Raw genomic sequence first — 18,751 nt, 5'->3', positions numbered from 1 at the left:
AACCATCAATCAGCCTTTCCAACTCTTTACCACACTCTTTTATTTAGCCATTTGATTAGTATTTAAACTTTTATTTTGCCAAATGTCTTGAGCTTTGAATTTTGATCCATTGAGAAATTGAAACTAGTTTTTACTCATTTTTAGTTTGCACAGTTAGTATGACAGTAAGTTGTAATACTTCGTGAAAATAGTATGTGGCATAAGTTATCCTCAGAGTACTTGTCTTGTAGCAGCACCTCTAATTAATGTTGAGCAGACCATAAAAGGGATTTAATTCTGGGCTTTCACCATCTGTTTCAAAAGAATGGGATTGTCTGCTTTGGATGGTTCTGTATCTGTTTTTCTATTATATTCAAAGTGCATTGTATTGGTAGAGGATACATTAAATAGACAGAGGGTGTTAAACCCAAGTGAGAAAATACATGAACATGGAGACCTTTTCCTCATGAGTACAGTGAAGCCTTGGTGGTTTTAGTTAATTTTTTTAGTTAACTGGAGTTATCGGAAGGTATGCATTGCCATGTGTGCACGGTAAACTGAACTCAGATCCTCTGCAAGCTCAGCCAGTGTGCTCTTACCTACCTGCTGAGCGATCTCTCCAGGCCTCGTGATTTGGGCTATATTGACACAGAGTTAGCCTTATTTGCAGATACCATAGGATATGTCGAATAGGCACTTGATGCTCTGCTTACATGCTCCATTTTTGTAACTGCTTATTATCCAAGTCCCTTCGTTTCTTTATAGCTTGTTCTTCCCTTCTACTGCATGCTGTACCTAAGTTTACATCTCAGAACAAGGAGAGTGCCTGACTCATAGTTGATACGGTTATTAATTTTAGGTGCAATTAAATAGAGAAACCATTGTAGTTCAAGTTTTCTGTATTAAGCAGGACGAGAAACTGAGGGCTAGAGAGGTTTAGTAACTTGATCGTGGCACCACAGCTAGTGCAGCAGAGGTTTTGCTCTCACTCTGACCAGTAATGATGACTATGGTAACAGTTCTGTTGAGTTCTTTGTCGTCGTCTTCAGTTCTCACTGTCAAGAGAATTTGCTGATTAGCAGTCATTTATTGGCCACTATTTTACAACATAATTCTTTATGCTGTTTTGTTCCCATGTGACTATATAATTTAGTTTAAAGCCTTGGAATACTGGCACACAAGTCTAGAATTCAAGACTAGTGTTCCCTGAACAAGTGGCATCTGCCTTCTGGCTCTAGGGTGCCATAAAAATCAGACTTCCACACTGACCTTGCCTAATTAAAGCTCCAGAATACAGAAAATTTGAGAGTATTATTGAACAAACAATACTGACTTAATATTCTGCTCATTTTTATAGTACAAGACGTTTCTGAGAAGATTATTGGTAATGACTTGGTAGGAACAAAGTCAGTCTGTGACAAGGGGTTAGGTAAGTGTGTGGCTACCAAGATATGCTAATGCCAGAAAGGAAACGCAGTGCCAAAAGTAGATACATTTTAGAATTTGCTGTTTTCAGCCTCCAACTAGGTTATTTGTTGATGAAGTGTTAGTTTATTTTGAATTACTTTCTTGAATTGTGGGTTATGAGCCTAGCCCTCTCTCCAGCCCTGTATTTATTTCTTTTCTTGTGGATATGGGTAAGATGCTGGGTAACTTTGATTTACTTAATCACTTGGAAGCCACTAATTTTTAAATACTTTAAGATACAAATGTTATTTTATTATTTTAACAGATTACACATTTATGACATTTTCTCCTGAAATGTAGCCAAAAGACAATCTTAATCCTCTAATCTGTTGGATTGCTATAAAGATGAAACTGTCTTTTCTAAAGTAAATTAGACATGTGGTTGAACAAGTATAGAGACATCAAGTCAGAAAGCACACAGTGACAGTGCAACATTAGCAGTGCATAATTGACTGGAGTGTTTTTAAAGAAAGCTTAAGGATTATAGTTACTGAGTTGGGGTGATAGTTCCATGGTAGAGTGAGGAGTGAGGGTAAGCAGAAAATGCAGTTATTCAGTAAAACATTTTAGAGAAATGAAGTTTAAGTTCTGCTCCACATATAATGAGCACCTTATTATCTGTTTTGTACGAGACATTGGAACATAAGATAGCCCACAATTTTGTCAATAACAAAAATTGCTAGTTTGTCTCAGTGCTAATTTCTTATTGTCTATTCACCTCACCTTTCTGTGTGTGACTAAAGACAGATTGTTCTGTATAAATTTGCTCCTCCTTAACTGTTTGATTATACTGAATTCATGAATATGATGGGGGAAAAGAGAGCACGAATAATAGAACCAGAGAATCCTGGATGACTTGATCTTGGGGTTAAATGTCACAAGAAGCCATATTTAAGGAACTTTCAAATTATTCTGCCTTGGCAGTTCTGCTGAACTCTGGCTAAGAAGCTGTTTGTTGCTCTGCCTTTAACAGCAAGTTGGTATGAACTGGTTAAAACAGTAACTACACCTGGGTCTTTGTTAATCACTGGCCTTTGTAGGGATCCTCGTTTTTTATCTGAACTCATTTGACTTAACCATTTGCTTTGCTGTGGGCTTCCTCTTTACTAGCTGTGTAATTTGACACGGAGTGAACAAACAGGAGGGCACAGAGTTCGGCAGCTGTGCTGTTGGCACTAGGTATTTAAGTATCTTAAGTATAGTCGATGGTGTGCCTGGCACAAATACTCACCAGTAATACTTGAAACAAACTGTTGTGAAGAAAATATGTAGACATTTGTTTGAAAACCCTACTCAGTTTTTTTTAAAAGAAACTGTTTGATTAAAACCATTTTCTGTGTAAATTTGAGAAAGTTACTACCCAAATGAAGTTTTGATGGTAGATAGCATTGGCTTTAGGTTCTTTCAGACAAGAATTTCCAGATACTTTATAAATGTCAATTCAACTGAGCATGCCTATGTGAAGTATGTGTTACTGAGTTGATTATCCTAGCTGAATGAGTGAAGTCGTTGATAGTAAATGACTTTTATCTTAGTTCACTTAATAAAAGAGAAGCAAGAGTTAAGAGATAAATTTAATAATCAGATTTCTCAAGTCTCATACTGGGTGTGTGACTCAGTGATAGAGCACTTACCTAGCCTCCAGAGTGCTGGGATTAAAAGCGTCAGCCACCATATTCACAACGTCCCAGCTGAGTTACAGCATTTTAAAAATATGAACTATCATATTTTTCACAAACTGCTAAAGTCAGGTAATTTTCTCTACAAAAAAAGATGTGTCAGCATCCTCAACCAAACACATAAAAGCCAAATTCTGGTTTTGGTGTGAGAAATAAAACAGTAAAGCTTTCTGTAAAGATTTATAGCAATGGATAGGTAGAGATTTCTTAAACTGTATGCATAACAAAGTAAAAATGCTTCCCCTTTGCTTCTTGTTAATAAGCTCACCTAAAACCTTATACAGTTTTCTGGACAGGTTGCCTTATTTTACCATTGGAAATTTTTTTTCAGTGCTTTCTTCCTTGTGTGTGATTCCCCTCTGTATGCTGTGAATATTTTTATTACCATTGATTAATAAAGAAACTGCTTTGGCCTATGGCAGGGTAGACTGTAGCTAGGCAGATAAACTAAACTGAATGCAGGGAGACAGAAAGTAAAGTTAGACAGACACCATGTAGCTGCCAAAGGAGAAAGATGCTAGAACATTACTGGTAAACCACGGCCTTGTGGCCATACACAGATTAATAAAAATGTGTTAATTTAAAATGTAAGTGCTAGCTAAGAATACGCCTGATTCATTGGCCAAACAGTGTTGTAATTAACATAATTTCTGTGTAATTATTTGGATCTGGGCTACTGGGAAACAAAAGCACAGTCTTTCTGTCTACACACACACACACACACACACACAATCCTTTATTGCTGGTTATCTTCAAGGAAACTAGCCCTACTTCTGGTTCCTTGTTATATGATAGCTCTGTAAGTTTTAAAGCACAGACACTACACTCCAGTCATGTCTCCTTTATAGGCGGAGATTCTCAAATTTTGATCTGGATTTCAGATTCTTTGCTTGCTATCTTTTGACTTTAACAGTGTTCTTATGATCTGGAAGATAGTGAACAGAAAATCACCATTGGCTCCTTTTGCTGAGACCTTTGGATTAGGTAGCCTCTCAAGTCAAATGTTCTTTTATCACCTTGTTTTTCTTAAGTGTTGATGAAGTCACCTGATTACTTTCTCTAAAAAACAAACAAAACAAACAACAAGCTTAGGTTCTTTTATCACCTTGTTTTTCTTAAGTGTTGATGAAGTCACCTGATTACTTTCTCTAAAAAACAAACAAACAAAAAACAAGCTTAGCTCTTTCCATACAATAAGAGATGGGAATGTCTGAATCCCCGGGACCTGCTGGATTCTCCCTGTATAGCTCTAGTCTTGCATTTTACTTAGGTGTTTGATTGGCTTGTCGTAGTCACTATGTTTTCCTTTTATCATTAAGAACACTTGTTCTTACAGGGTTAGATAACATTAATCAATATCTAAATGAAAATCAGCTTGAAGATTCTAGAACTATGTGTTGGGCAGAGTACAGCTTAAATTTGCAAGACTACATTTGTTAGTACTTACCCGAAGGGCTATATTGTTCTCAAAATACCTACCCCAAAGTGCCTTCGGTGTTTCATCTTCATATTCTAGTGGGAGTGGAGTCTGCAGCTCTAGGTGCCCCTGTCTCCTCTCACACCACTCATAGTTCATTTCAAGGCTGGCCACATGGTTCATAATCATCTACAGTGCCTCCCTGCAAAGCTGCTTCCAACCACTTTTGTGAATTGAAAGTAAGGATAATTGCTATATTCAGGGTGCAGACTGGCTTTATTTAACTTGTGATGTTTTTTAAAAAAAAAGTTATGTGGAATATAAACTGTATCCAATGAAAACAGCAGTACTTACATGACTTATCATCTCCTCCAGTGAATTGTATCATTTTCTTTAAGTTAGTACTAAGAATCTCATAATGTACTGTTTCTCATTTTTCAGTGAATTGTAGCATTTTCCGTAAGTTGGCATTAAGAATCTCATTATCCACTGTTTCTCAGAGTCACTATCTCATAAATGTTTGGAGGAATCCAGCTTGTCCATTTTCAAGGGATAGTGTCCTCTACACCTCTTGGTGCTCAGATAGTAACATTGTTTTGGGAGACTGTGGACTCTTTGGGATATAGAGCTATCCTAGCAGATAGAAGCTGCCAGTAGCAAAGCCTTGAAGGATAACACCCTAGATTCCAGTCTGGCATCTGTTTATGGATCTGTCAGGAGCTAAGACACTAATCACTGCCTTACACTACATCCACTGCTGCAAAGAGCAGCCCCAGCTTCTTTGCCTTCCCCGCCATACTGCATTGCATTTACAGAAACTGGAGGCCAGATGATCTTTCCTCCCTGATGTTTCTCAAGTCAGGAATTTGTCACAGCAACAACTACAGTACAGACTCAGGCTCCTCTATCCAGAGATTTTGCAATATCACTCTACTCCCAGAGATCCACCTACGTCTGCATCCTGAGGAATAGGGCTAGAGCATATACTACCACATCCAGCTGCAAACTTTTTTTTAAAGACAAGTTTATTAACCTTTTATTTTTATGTGAATAGATGTTCTGCCTATATGTATGTCTGTCTATATATCATATGTGTGTTGACTCTCCTGGGACTGGAGTTACAGACAGTTGTGAGCTGCAATGTGGGTGCTGGGAATTGATCCCAGGTCCTCTGGAAGAGCAATGAGTGCTCTTAACCCTTAAGCCATCTCTCCAACCCCCAGCTCCAAACTTTTAAGTCTTTGGAAAAATAGCTAGTTCCACATGGTGAAAGATGAAATGAAAGCATACTTATATTTCAAAATCTCATTTGAATAAATATTTTCATAAAAAGCCATTTATTGTATTAAATGAATCTTATAATGTGTAATACTTTCATCTCCTGTTAATTTTCATCCTCTCTGAGCTGAATATATCTGTAAAAGGAAGATAGTTTAGAAATATTTATAGACAGAGGTTTAAAAGTTATAATATTTGGATTTTTATTTGTTATTATTGTGGGGATGGATGCACCCATGCCACCATTACACATATAAATATCAAGGTCAGAGGACAACATGGTGGACTTGGGTATCTCCATCCCTCTTACATGGGTACTGGGCATCACACTCAGGTCATTAGACTTGCATGGTAAGTACCCTTACCTGCTAAGCCATCTGCAAGGTCAGTTTTATCTCAAAGTCAGCCTCTCTACATATCACTAACAGTCTAAAGGGCTTTGTTGATACTCAAGTTAATATCCACATGTTCTATTGTTTCCTTTTGTACCTTGGCTTTTTAATTTCTTACTAGTATATTTGAGTCTAAGTAAAATACGGTTTAGGTTGTTGGTTCACTTTGAAGTCTTTCAAAGCTTGTTTTTAATTGACCAGTAATTGTATTTGTGACTTGTAATATGTTTTGTAAATGATTGTATCAGTTTTGTCTATTGATAACTGATAGTTGATGATGAGAAATTTTTAGGGTACAAAGGGCTTGGTGAGTATTTTAGCAATGAAGTTGATAATATACTGTGTTACGTTACTGTCTGCACAGGTGTAGTGTCTGTTTACAGTGTTAACATAGTCTCCCAATTCTTTAACTAAATATATGAGGTCTGAGCTTGTTTACATTGACAGCCATTTCTTAAAGATAGTAACTGTGAAAGGTTTTTTGTTTTTGTTTTGTTTGGTTTTGGTGGGGTTTTTGTTTATGCTGTTTTGGGACAGGGTTTATCTGTAGCTTCGGAGTCTGTCCTGGAACTCGCTCTGTAGATCAGGCTATCCTCAAACTCACAGAGATCTGCCTCCGAGTGCTGGGATTAAAGCCGTGCATCATCACTGCCTGATCTATGAAAGATTTTTAATAGTTCACAAACTAACTTATCTTGTGTTTTTTTTTTTTAAAGAATGCCTGTAAATGTAGATGTGAATCTTTTATATTTTTCCCCCCACTGAACTCTACAGGTCATTCTTTATGTGAAAAAAAATATCGTAATAATGGAGCTGTAGCTGCATGTGGTGGTACACACCTTTAATCCCAATATTCAGGAAGCAAACTCAGGAGGATTTCTGAGTTTGAAACTAGCCAGTGAGCTCCAGGAAAGCCAGGACTACACAGAGAAGGGCCCGTCCATACCCCTGCCCCCCAAGAATGGAACTGTGAGTCGTAGTGCATGTCTGTTGTCAAGTCATGATTGGGAGACAGAGACAGAGGGATTGCCATGAATCTGAGGCTAGCCTGGACTCTCTAGCAAAACCCCATCTCAAAAAAGAAAAGGAAAAAGAAGACAAAGGATAAGAATGTGAAACAAATAGACCACATTTATTATCAGTCTTTTTTTTTCTATTCTAAATTCATACTTTGTGTGTTGCCTCTACTTCACCAGAAATATGTATTGTGTCCCAGTAGCCAACAGGCTCAGAGATACTATCCTTGGCTGTTTGGTAATAGCTAGACTCCTGTGTATCTACGGTGTTAGTTGATGGTAGGTTTAAAGTTTTCCAACGTGGACCACTTGTGCATCTGATCTGTATGTAAACTTCTAAAATTAACAGATTGTCCATTTTATTCAGCTACAATCTAATAAGTCAAAGGATAACATGTAATTGTAATAATGTCCACATAATCTCCAAATAATTTGGATGAATTTTCATCATATTTAATTACATGATGATTTTTTACCTTGAAATGGAAGAAAATATCTTGGCATTGTTTTTCTTCCACTTTTCATGTCATCATCAAGTGGTGTTATCTTTGGTGAAGTCTTAAGCAGTATGTTGTTGTGATGAACTATATTGTATTTGCAAGTTTATTTTACTGAATATACTTAAACTATTATAAACAAATGTGTGGGTGCTAGAGATGAGCCAGAGGACCAGGGTTTAATTTGCAGCTACCATGTGGAGTATCACAATTGTCTTTTAACTCCAGTTCTTGGGGATCCAATATCCTCTTCTGACCTTTGTGAACAACAGGCACTCATGTGGTGCAGACATACATGTAGGCAAAATCTTCATAAAATACATAAAATAAAATGGTATTGAAGATATTTTGAGAAAAAGAAAGATAGTGTGGAATGTTCTGTTTACAAATTAGTACAGTGACTGGACATATGATCAGTGGGTGAGATATCTGTGTATTCTATCTCCAGTACCTACATCAAAACTTGACATGCTTGTAATGCAATAGGGGTGGGGTAAGAAACAAGAGCTTCTCAGAATTATTGGATAGTTAGCCTATCCAAAACAGAAAGGTCCATGTTCAGTGAAAGACTCTCAGAAAGTAAGCTAGAGAGCAGACAATATCTGGCATTAACCTCTGGTCAGCATGCTTGTACAGGTAGGTTGATTCACCCACACACATAGGTGCACTCGTGTATAAGCATAAGCACACATACACACTCAAATGATGTGCACACATAGATATAAAAATTGCTGTTGGCAGTTGCTGGTCCTGTGAGGTCACTTCTGTCCATCCCCTCAACAACTGCCAGAACTGGTCCTATGCTTGACTGGCTAACTTCTGAACTGTGACTATGGGACATTTTGAGGAATTCTAAAGGAGAGTCAGTATTACCAAAGACTGCAGCAAGGAGTAAAGTAATGCCTTTGGAACTAAGTGTAACCTGTAACTAGCCACCTTCTATGTGTACTACCTGGAAAAAGCTGCATATCAATACATTCAAGAGTATTTGTTCGTGGCTCTCTGCCCACAAAATTGGAAACTTTCAGCAGACAAGCAGATAAACTGTGCTTTTATGTCCATAAGGAGACAGCAATAGAACTCATAAAACTAGTTATCAGTTTATCTTAAATATATAATATTATATAAAAATTCAAATTTCAAAAGGATATATACCATATAATTTCATCTTTTTCAGTGTATTCAAACTCTTATGTGTATTGTTTGAGTGCATGAATGTACATTCATTCAAAAACTGTACATGAGACTCACAGGGAACAGCTTTCTAATAGAACTGCATGCGTGCATGCTCATTCAGCTTTGTACTGTTTTCATATTTGAGAGAAGAAAATGTCCAGTTTGAAACAAATATGTGTAAATATTCTGAGTCATGTTGTTAACTCTTTAGGTGTCAAATATTTATTGAGTCTAAATTGAATAGTTTTTAAGCTGAACTGGTTATCCATCAATGAAATTTTTAACACAAAGTTGTTTTCTTGGTTTTATAGGAAAAACATCAGAAAGAGGCTCATTTTCCCTGTACAGCAGAGACTCCGGTTTATCAGGCTGTCAGGTAAGTTTAGTAAGACTTATATGTACAGAATGATAGAGAAGATAGAAATTTATCCACATAATTTCATCATTGTATACTCATATAATCTTGTGACTTCACGTAGTGAGGTTGTTTTGTTTTTAGCAGCTTAACATACCTTTTTTTCCATTGTCTTCCTCTTGAAATGGTTTCCCTTCCCCAATTTATATTTTTTTAGCTTCTGTTTAATTGGAGACAAAGTATACAAATTTTCTACTGCTTTCTAAAATACATCTCATTTCTGGAAATGATTGTTTCTTCCAGAATTCACCTTAGGGAAATCAGATCATTGGTACATGCAGCAAAGAGCTTGTGATTTAGCATATGTAACTTCAATGTGCTGTACTGGTGACTGTGTTGTGGTTATGAGAAGTGCTTTTCATTGCCAGTGTGCAACTACCAAGTGTTTCAGGCCTTAGCTGGCTTTGATCTTGTTCTACTGACCTGGGTCCTGAGCATAAGCTTGGGAAATTCAAGAGTAAGAAAAAGTAAAGGTGTTGTGGGCATGATGGTTCTCCCTTGTAGTTGTGGCACTCCAGACGCTGAAACAGGAAGGCCCTCTAGGACTGCATTTAAGACCCTGTCTGATAATAATGATGTTGGTAGTCATGATGAGCAAAAACCAAAGCATAGTAACTTTCGTTCAAAGAAAAACATGTATTCTAGATAACACGTATTTTAATGGATTACCAAAAACTATGCTTAACTGAAACATTGTCATATATATTCACAAATGACAAAAATACAAGCGAATATATAAATGGCAACTACAAAATTATATCTAAACGCCCCCCCTTTCTTCAGTAGCATCCCTCAAGGAACATTGACTCTGCTTTTAATACATACAAAATGCTGCTGACATTTTGCAGGATTCAGGGTAATTTAATAATGCTTGATGGGCCTTACTTCAGGTTAAGATTATATAACATACATTGCTAAATGAGTCTTCTTATATTATCTTCAATTGTAGAACTGATAGGCCATTAAATGGAAGGAGTATAGTAGTTTTACTGGAAGCACTGATAGATTATTGTACAATTGAGTTTTTAGTTGATCCTGCACAGAAGATAATTGTCCCATTTATAATTAATAATAAGCACAGAAACTTTTAAACTTCGTAGTAACTTGAGTATTCTTTCATCATTATGATAGTTTTTCTCTTGATACTTATACAAATATTTGTTTGCACAGCTTAAATAAATTATTCAGAACCTGAAAAGTTAGCAGTATTAGTTTTTCCCCCCCAGAAGTTTAAAGTTTTATCTAAGTTCATTATTAAGCCCTTAGGAACAAGAACTTTAAAAATTCAGTTAACTCTTTTCTCTCTCTCTCGCTCTCGCTCTCGCTCTCGCTCTCTCTCTTTCTCTCTTTCTCCCCCCCCCCCAGTGTGTGTGTATGTGCATTTGTATTGAAAATTATGAGTGAGATTATTAAGAAAATGTTGGGGCTGGAAAAATGGCTCAGTGATTAAGAGCCTGCTGCTCTTCCAGAGGTTGCAAGTTCAATTCTCAGCAACCATATGGTGGCTAACAACCATCCGTATTGAGATCTGGTGCCCTCTTTTGGCCTTCAGGCAAACATACAGACAGAATACTCTATCACAATAAACAATTTTTTAAAAAAGAAAAAAAAAGGAAATTGTAAGCGACAAATGTGTTTACACCTGTTGAGAACTTAAAGATAAGTAAAGCAAAATAGTGTGTAAAGTTAGAAATAAATTTACGTAAATGAAAATTTGAAGATAACTAGGTGCTGGAGAGATAGCTCAGCCATTAAGGGCAGTGTCTGCTCCTCCAGAAATGACTGGTTTGATTTTCAGGACTCACATCCAACTCACAGCAACTCACATCCAACTCACAGCAACTCACATCCAACACCCTCTTCTGGCCTCCGTGGTCACCAGGCTCTCAAATATTACACAGATATTTGTGCAGATGAATACCTGGCACATAGTTAAAACAAAAACAAAAAACAAAAAAAGAAAGAAAACAAGATTTGAAGATCTTTTTCTCAGTAATTGTCACAATAACCATACAAAATCTTAATAATAGATCTGATTTAACTCTGAACAACTTGGCCTTATTGGTACTTACAAATCTCTACATCCAACAGTTGAAGACTATTTCTTTCAAGGATGCATGTTATTACAGTCAAAAGGTATTAATCATATACCAGCTCCCCCAAAAGAACACCACCAAGAAAAAAATAAAGGTAGCACAGTGACTGGCATAAGCCTGTAATTCCAGATACTCAGAAGCCTGAAGCAGAACCACTCTTAAATCATATGAGTCCAGGAGATTGAGGCTAGCCCTGTGCAACACAACCAAATCCCATCTCCATGATGAGGGAGGGAGTGAATGGACATACATATATAATCTATTCTAATCGTATGCCATTACTCTCTTCTCCTTTCCTGCTGCACCCCTTCCTAACAAATTCCCTTCCTATTTTCATACCTATTCCCCACCACCACCAAAAAATAAGGAAAATAGAAAGCCTGCTGAGTTTAATTAGGTCTGGTTGCATGAGGGTAAATAGGAGTTACTTACTATGTCATGGGCCACTTACAAGTAGGTACAGCACTGAAGAAAGTGATTTCCTATCTTTACCTACTTGGGGAGGAATGGGACTCCCATGAGACTCTCTTCCATTCTTGATGGAATATTGACAGGCCTAATCTTGTGTGAGTAACCACAGCTATTGTGAGCCTTCCTTAGGAAACTTGTTTTGGTGGTGGGTGCAGATAATGCAGAAACTCTTTTTAACTAGTCAAAGTTTGGAGAGAAAAATGACTTCTGAGTGTTTAGCCCCCCCCCCCCCCCAAGCAAGACACCTATATCACTTCTTCTAGGGACTAGAAGAGTCAAAGGATGGTAGAGGGATGCTGTAAGCACTCAAATATGAGGTGTACTAATAAACTCATAGCACCTGTGGTTACCTAGATGGGGTTTTTGTTTTTGTTTTCTCTAAACAAAGAGAAGCCAAAATTTATAACATATCATATGTATTTTCTAAAATTATAATTATCTTCTAAATTTAAATTTATAAATAAGCACATATATCTAATAGATCTTGTGTATAAAGTATGTGAAAGTTCATGATACTGTAATATGAAAAGTTAACCCAATTTTTTAAATGGACTTGAGCACTTGGACAAACATTTTATAAAAGAAGAAATATAGTAGGCTGATTCACATGTGCACACCACATTATAGCTATCTGGTGCATATGAATTAAAATTGTCTTGGCATATCACTACATATCCACCCAAATAACTAAATTTAAGATAATGAACACCATCAAATATGGAGCAACCTCAGCTCTTTCATGTTGATAGTGGTACTCTGTGACTTCAAAGAACTATTACTGAACCATCTCTCCAGCCCCAAAAGTAAGGAATAAATTTTAACAGCAACCAAAAATATCTTTAAAGCCTCCACTGAAAACTAGGCAGTGCTTCAAAATGTAGGTGATCTCAGCAAATGGGTAGCTGCACTACTATCCCATCTTGATAATTTTAGAATATTATAAGTTCTTTCCAAATGAATCTAAAGGTTTTAAGGCAACCTCAATTATGCTGTCAGGGATTATTTTGTGTGAGAATTACTCACTATAAAAACTTTAGAAATGCAAATGGCCTGGAATATGACAAGCACTGTTTGTTGTTGGGTTTTTTTTTTTTTATTTTGAGTTGAGCAAAGTTGAAGAATTTGTCAACTTAACTACATGACTTAGTAAAAGCTATAGTAACTAAGCAGTATGACACTAGCATGATTAGAAACCATTAGCCAGGCCAAAATGTCCAGCACTATAGATCCCAGAACTTAAAAACTCTTGACTGATCTTTTGATTTTTCAGTTGTATTTTTCTAAAGAAAATGTGTGCATATCTATATGGGCAAATGTGAGCATCATTCTTTCTTTACACTAAACACCAAAAGTGATGATTCCTGGGCTTGAATATAGAACCTAAAACTGTAAGATTTTTTTTAAGAAAGAAAATGCAAGAATGTCTCACCAATGTGATGGTAAGCAAGGATAAAACCAAGAGAAATAAATTCAGTTAGACTTGATCAAAACTAAGGGATTTTACTAATCAAAAGTTAATACTGTGATACAAAAGAACTGTGAGGCTTCTGTGATTTTAGTTGGAGTGTTTGCTTGTTTGTTGTTGCTTTGAGATAGGATTTCTCTGTTAACAGTCCTGGTCCTGTTATTATCTGTGATGCTGGCTGGGTAGAGCCTGTTGCCTCTGGTTTGGTTTGGTTTGGTTTGGTTTGGGGATATTTTCTTCTGGTTTTTCAAGACAGGGTTTCTCTGTGCAACAGCCTGGCTGTCCTGGAATTCACTTTGTAGACTAGACTGGGCTTGAACCCACAGAGATCCACCTGCCTTTGCCTCCTGAGTCCTGAAACTAAAGGCATGTCACCACCACTGCCTGGGGGATTACAAGTTTGCAGCCCCTTTCTAGTCTGTTTTCTGTGATAATTTTGAAACATGATCGTTTTTATTTGGGAACAGATTCATAGCTATAAATTATTTCAGTAAACTAAGTAACTTAGTTTTTGATTTCTAGGTAGACTTTTACTTAAGGTCATTCATTCTCTTAGAAATTTCTGTAAATTTTAATAAATTCTTTAAGAATTTTGAGATGATGATTCTTTACTTTCGTTGTTCTTTTATTGATTGGAAAATGTCAAGGAAACAAGTCCTTGTATATTATAAGACTATTTAGATAATAAGGAAATGAATTAAGTGTTTTTTTTTTTTTTGCTTTATAAATAAAGAATTGATCCAAGCAACAGACTAAAAGATCTGCTCTCCACAGGCTGGAAGAATTAAGCTATATATGTGTAGAAGGTAATTAAAATTATTGAATAATTTATAATAAATCTCAAATTGTGTCACTATAATTTGACACTCAGAAAAAAATAGCATAATTTTTATATAAGAAGTTTTTAAAAGATGTAAAATTCGAAAGCCATACATGACAGATTAAATTTGACATAGAAAAGAGGGAGGCTTGCTGGGAAAAGACAGCAGAACCAAGTACATCCTAGGTTTTTCTGGTTCCTTTTTTGTAACCCCGCAAAACTACAAATATTATGAAGGTGAGTGCATATTTCTACTGCTTTATTTCATAACAAGCAGAAGGTATCAGTCAGTAATCTATTATGTATAAAAATTTCCTTAATGTGTGTTCTAACAATAACAGCATTTTTGTTTGGGTTGGATGGAATATTTACTTAATATTGTGAGACGGCTGAATGATAAGGAAAGGGCTAGCATACCTAACCAGAGTTTATTAGTCATCCCGCAAGAGTTTTACCGTAAGTGGAGGCATGGTTTTGTTTTGTTTTTGTTTGTTTGTTTTTGTTTTTTGTTTTTTAGTAAAGTGAGACTCTGATATGGATGTGTGGGCAATTGGCCAGAGACATGAAAACTGTTTTGAAAATAACATTGTTTCCAGTCTGTATGAAAAGAACACTGAGATGAAAAATAAGTGTTAGCGCGTCTTGGGTATATAATACTGTGTTATGAATAATTTAAAAGTTCTTAACAAATAATTTTTTAAAGAAAAGGTTAAATTTACACTCAATATGATTTCAACACTTGATAGTCAGAGTCAAGAGAATCAGCATTTGAAGCCAGCCCTGATGCCTTAGTGATTCTGGCAAGTCAGTTACATCAAACAAGATCGCTGAGAGGTGGCTTAGCAACTAAGAGTGCATATACTCTTGAAGAGGACCAAGGTTCAGTGCTCAGCACTGACACTGGATGGCTTACAACCATAAGTAAATTCATCTTACCAGTAAACAGATGTGTTAAGATGATGTTACACAACTAATTTAAAGGAGAATCCAAACTGTGATTTTCATTGAACAAAATACAGACCTGAATGCTCATTTTTCCTGGGAGTATGGGAAGTGGATATGTTGAAGATGGTGTAGGTTGTTCATTCCTCTACTAGACAGAACTATTTTTCAAGTCTTGACAGTTATTTTGCATTACTACTAGTAATTTATAACTCGAGGAATTAAAATTGCTATTAGAGTAAGAACAGATAATTTGCAGGAGAATGCCGTAGACTAAGTTAGCAGGTCGCCAGCCAACTCCACCTACTTTCTAATTGGAAAGTGGCCATTTCCACTAATTACAGATTAGCAGAATCTTTCTGCTTCAGTGTCAGAGTTGTTGTCGTAGTAGCAGAGATGGTCAGGCCTGCTAGGTTTGTCCATTTTCTATCTGGTTCTTTACAGAACTCCTTCCTCTGTTGATACCAATTTTCTATCAAAATATTGTTTTCCCCAAGCAGTTATGTTTTTGATAATTTTTATAATCAGCACCTGTCATTTGTGGCCAGTGTTACACTAGCCTGTTCTTTTCCCAAGAGACTTAAAGATAAAGGTTTTAAAGGAGCACTCCAGTTTTTTCTTTGTATAACAACAAACCTACAGTGGTTTGACTGAAGTGTCTTCATATTCTCAAACACTTGAAATTTGGTCCCCAGGTGGTAGTGCTACTTGGAAGGTTTAGGAGTTGTGCCCTCCTGGAGTAATTTTGTTACTGGGGTTAGGCTTTGATAGTTTAAGTACTTGAACCACTCTCAGTTTATTATCTCTTCTTCATACTTGTGTTTCATGATGTGAGTACTTGATTTCTGCTTAGCCAGTGTGCCTGTTGCTTACTGCCATGCTTCCCCACCGTTGAAGACTCTTCTCCCTCTGGAACAGTAAGCTAAATAAACTTTTCTATAAGTGGCTTTGGTCATGTTTTTTTTTATCATAGTAATTTTAAAATAACTATTACAAAACCCACTGTATGTATCTTGCCCTTAAATTTCCAAACAGACATCAGTTAATCAAAATTCACTCAGTGAAGAAATTACAAATTGTAATCTAAATTGTAAATTCTACCATATGAAGAATATAAAGAATTTAGGGTGTTTAATTTTAAGAAGCAATAGGAGGGGTTGGGGAGATGGTTCAGTCAGTAAAGTACCTGCCCCACATGCTTAAAGACCTGAATTTGGATTCTCCAGGAATCAAGTAAATAATGGTGTATGGCATCATGTATCTAGATTAGGGAAAGGGAGATCAGCAATAGGTGCCTGGAGTTTACTTTCCAGGTACCCTAGCTAGATAAGCACCAAGGTTCATGAAAAGTCCTTGTCTCAAAAAGTGAGTTTGAGAGCATTAGAAGACAACTGACTTCTGGACTGGACACACAGCACATATATACACAACCTGCCTGCATACTTGCATACCCACACACAAGCATGTACATGTTCAGTCCTCACAACCCACATGGTAGGAAAAACTGACTCCAGAAAGTTTTACACACACGCACACACGCCTAGTTTCTCTCTTCCTCCCTGTCTCTCTCTCACACACACACACACACAAATAAATAAAAATGTAAAGATTTTAAAGTAAGAAATACAGTTTTTTAAAAAATAAATTCTGTGATCCATAGTGACAAATGAAAGGCTTTCTAATTGGTATTGGTGATCCATCTAAGTCAGGAACCAGACATTATTATTGACACTAAATTATATATACAAGTATTCTTACTATATTTGTAACCAGCAGACTAAATGCCTAATTTGCTAAAACTCCTTCCTAGAGAGAGATGCAAGCAACATTATTTTTTTTTCTCCAAAAATCAAGACATAATTCCACTGAAAGTTCACCCTGGAAAACCAATAAAATAAGTTCATTGGACTTCCTTGCAGAGCATAGGTAAGGGTTTTCTTATAAGAGTGTAGGTGGTGTTTCTCCCCTCTGCAGGCCATAGCTGGAAAACCTTTACCCAGCAGGAATGAGAGCTTCCCTGTAACATATAGATGGAACTTCTTGTCTCCCCATTCTGTATACTCCAGTGCCTCCCCCAGGCCACATGCAATTAAGGGAGAATTGCATTCGGCAGGTAGTGTCTGCAGGTTACTCAGATGAGGGTCTTATGACCCTTCCCACTCCTAAGTCAGTGATCCCGATTGAATACTCCTTTTTGTAAGGGAATGCAGCTGAACTCCTAAGATGGTGGTTGATTGGGTTGAGTGACAGTCACTCACATCACAAAATAACAGGTGATTAAATTTGATATAGTGATTAGATTTCTAGGTGTGTTGGACAGGTTTCTGTGGGAGATGCATAGTGGCCTTTATTTTTTAACCTTATGATCATTGTTTAGTTTGGTCACTGAAATACTCTATGAAAAAGCATTGGCTGATGCTGGTTGCTATCTAAGGAACTTGAAACCCCAAACTGTATTATCTACCTAAGATGAAATAGCTTATAAATGGCAGTGCTTAGGAGAGAGTGGTTGAAGTAATACACTTCATGTTCTAGGTTTCAAAGGAAGGAAATGAAATCATGATTAAACTTTAGAACTAGGCAGGGGCGCGAGGGACAGCACACCCTGTGCACTCCCTCCAAGAAGTTTTTCTTAATTGATCTGTAACTTACATCTCTTACTCTTATAACTTTTCATTGGCAGATATAAAATTTGGGAGAAAGGCTGAAAGTTTTCATTAAAAATTAATTATCAAGATAAAATTTCTCATAGGGTGGTGCTAATGCATGCCTTTAACCCCAGCACTCAAGAGGCAGAGGCAGGCAGATCTCTGTGAGTTTGAGGCCAGCCTGGTCTACAGAGTGAGTTCCAGAACAGTTAGAGCTGTTATACAGAGAAACCCTTTCTCAAATAAACCATAAATAAATAAACAAACAAACAAATATTAAAAGAATAAAATTTCCTCTTTGCTACTGATACTCAAAAAAAGTTAAACTGTAAGCTATTTTGTTGATATGCTTTTGAAATTTAATCACACATAGATAGTTTATTTTGTTTTAAGTCAGGAAAAATTGGACAGGATGCATGTAATGGATGATTGTCATTATCTTCTCAAACCTGCATGATATTTAAAAACATAGACAATGATAATTAAATATTCAAGATTTAATGTTGGGACGATATGATTTGTAATGTGTTAGAAAACCTGGCTAATTGTGGCTAGTTACTGACCTAGGTCGGCATTCAGAGAAGTTTGTGTTCTGTTACAGTGTCCCTGAACATGCTCCCTTCCAGCTCCCACCCTGAATCAATATGGTGTCCAAAGTGTTGATAATGATTTGAAGCTATGCAGGTTACACAAAGCGTTTAATGAAATCTTGTCTTAGACAAAACACTTGTGAGGGTTGTAATTAACGACTCGTTTTCTGCAGTTCTATTGATTACTCATTCATGATCCTTTGTTCTCAGAGTGATAACCACCAGCATGAATGCCACTATCTGATGAGATTCTCAGGACAGAATTTTTCAATAGCTTGTAGATAATTGCTGACACCCCTGAAATTTCAATGTAAATGAATTAGCATCACAATACAATTATTTTATGAATATCATTATTTGCCAAAGTTAAAATTTGCACTCTGTTTTTTAGTCATTTGTAGAA

At 36.5% G+C, this 18,751-nt stretch overlaps 1 protein-coding gene across 16 annotated transcripts in view; it reads left to right on the top strand.

The window, feature by feature from the left end:
* Tcf12 (transcription factor 12) overlaps positions 1-18,751 on the top strand; it is a 249,401-nt gene that overhangs the window by 149,805 nt on the left and 80,845 nt on the right. For 9 of the 16 annotated variants that reach the window (XM_085689334.2, XM_087905365.1, XM_085689331.2 and 6 more), the window contains 2 exons: positions 1,337-1,408; positions 9,213-9,277. In XM_085689334.2, coding sequence (XP_085545460.1) covers positions 1,337-1,408; positions 9,213-9,277 — 137 coding nt within the window. The remainder of the gene's footprint in view (positions 1-1,336; positions 1,409-9,212; positions 9,278-18,751) is intronic. The other 7 variants (XM_085689335.2, XM_087905364.1, XM_085689332.2 and 4 more) reach the window with 1 other exon arrangement.

The sequence above is a fragment of the Myodes glareolus genome, chromosome 4 (genome assembly GCF_982192425.1).
Source record: "Myodes glareolus chromosome 4, mMyoGla1.1, whole genome shotgun sequence".
Lineage (NCBI taxonomy): Eukaryota > Metazoa > Chordata > Mammalia > Rodentia > Cricetidae > Myodes > Myodes glareolus.
Note: the sequence above shows the minus strand (reverse complement) of the source record. Positions and strands in the feature narration are given on the sequence as shown.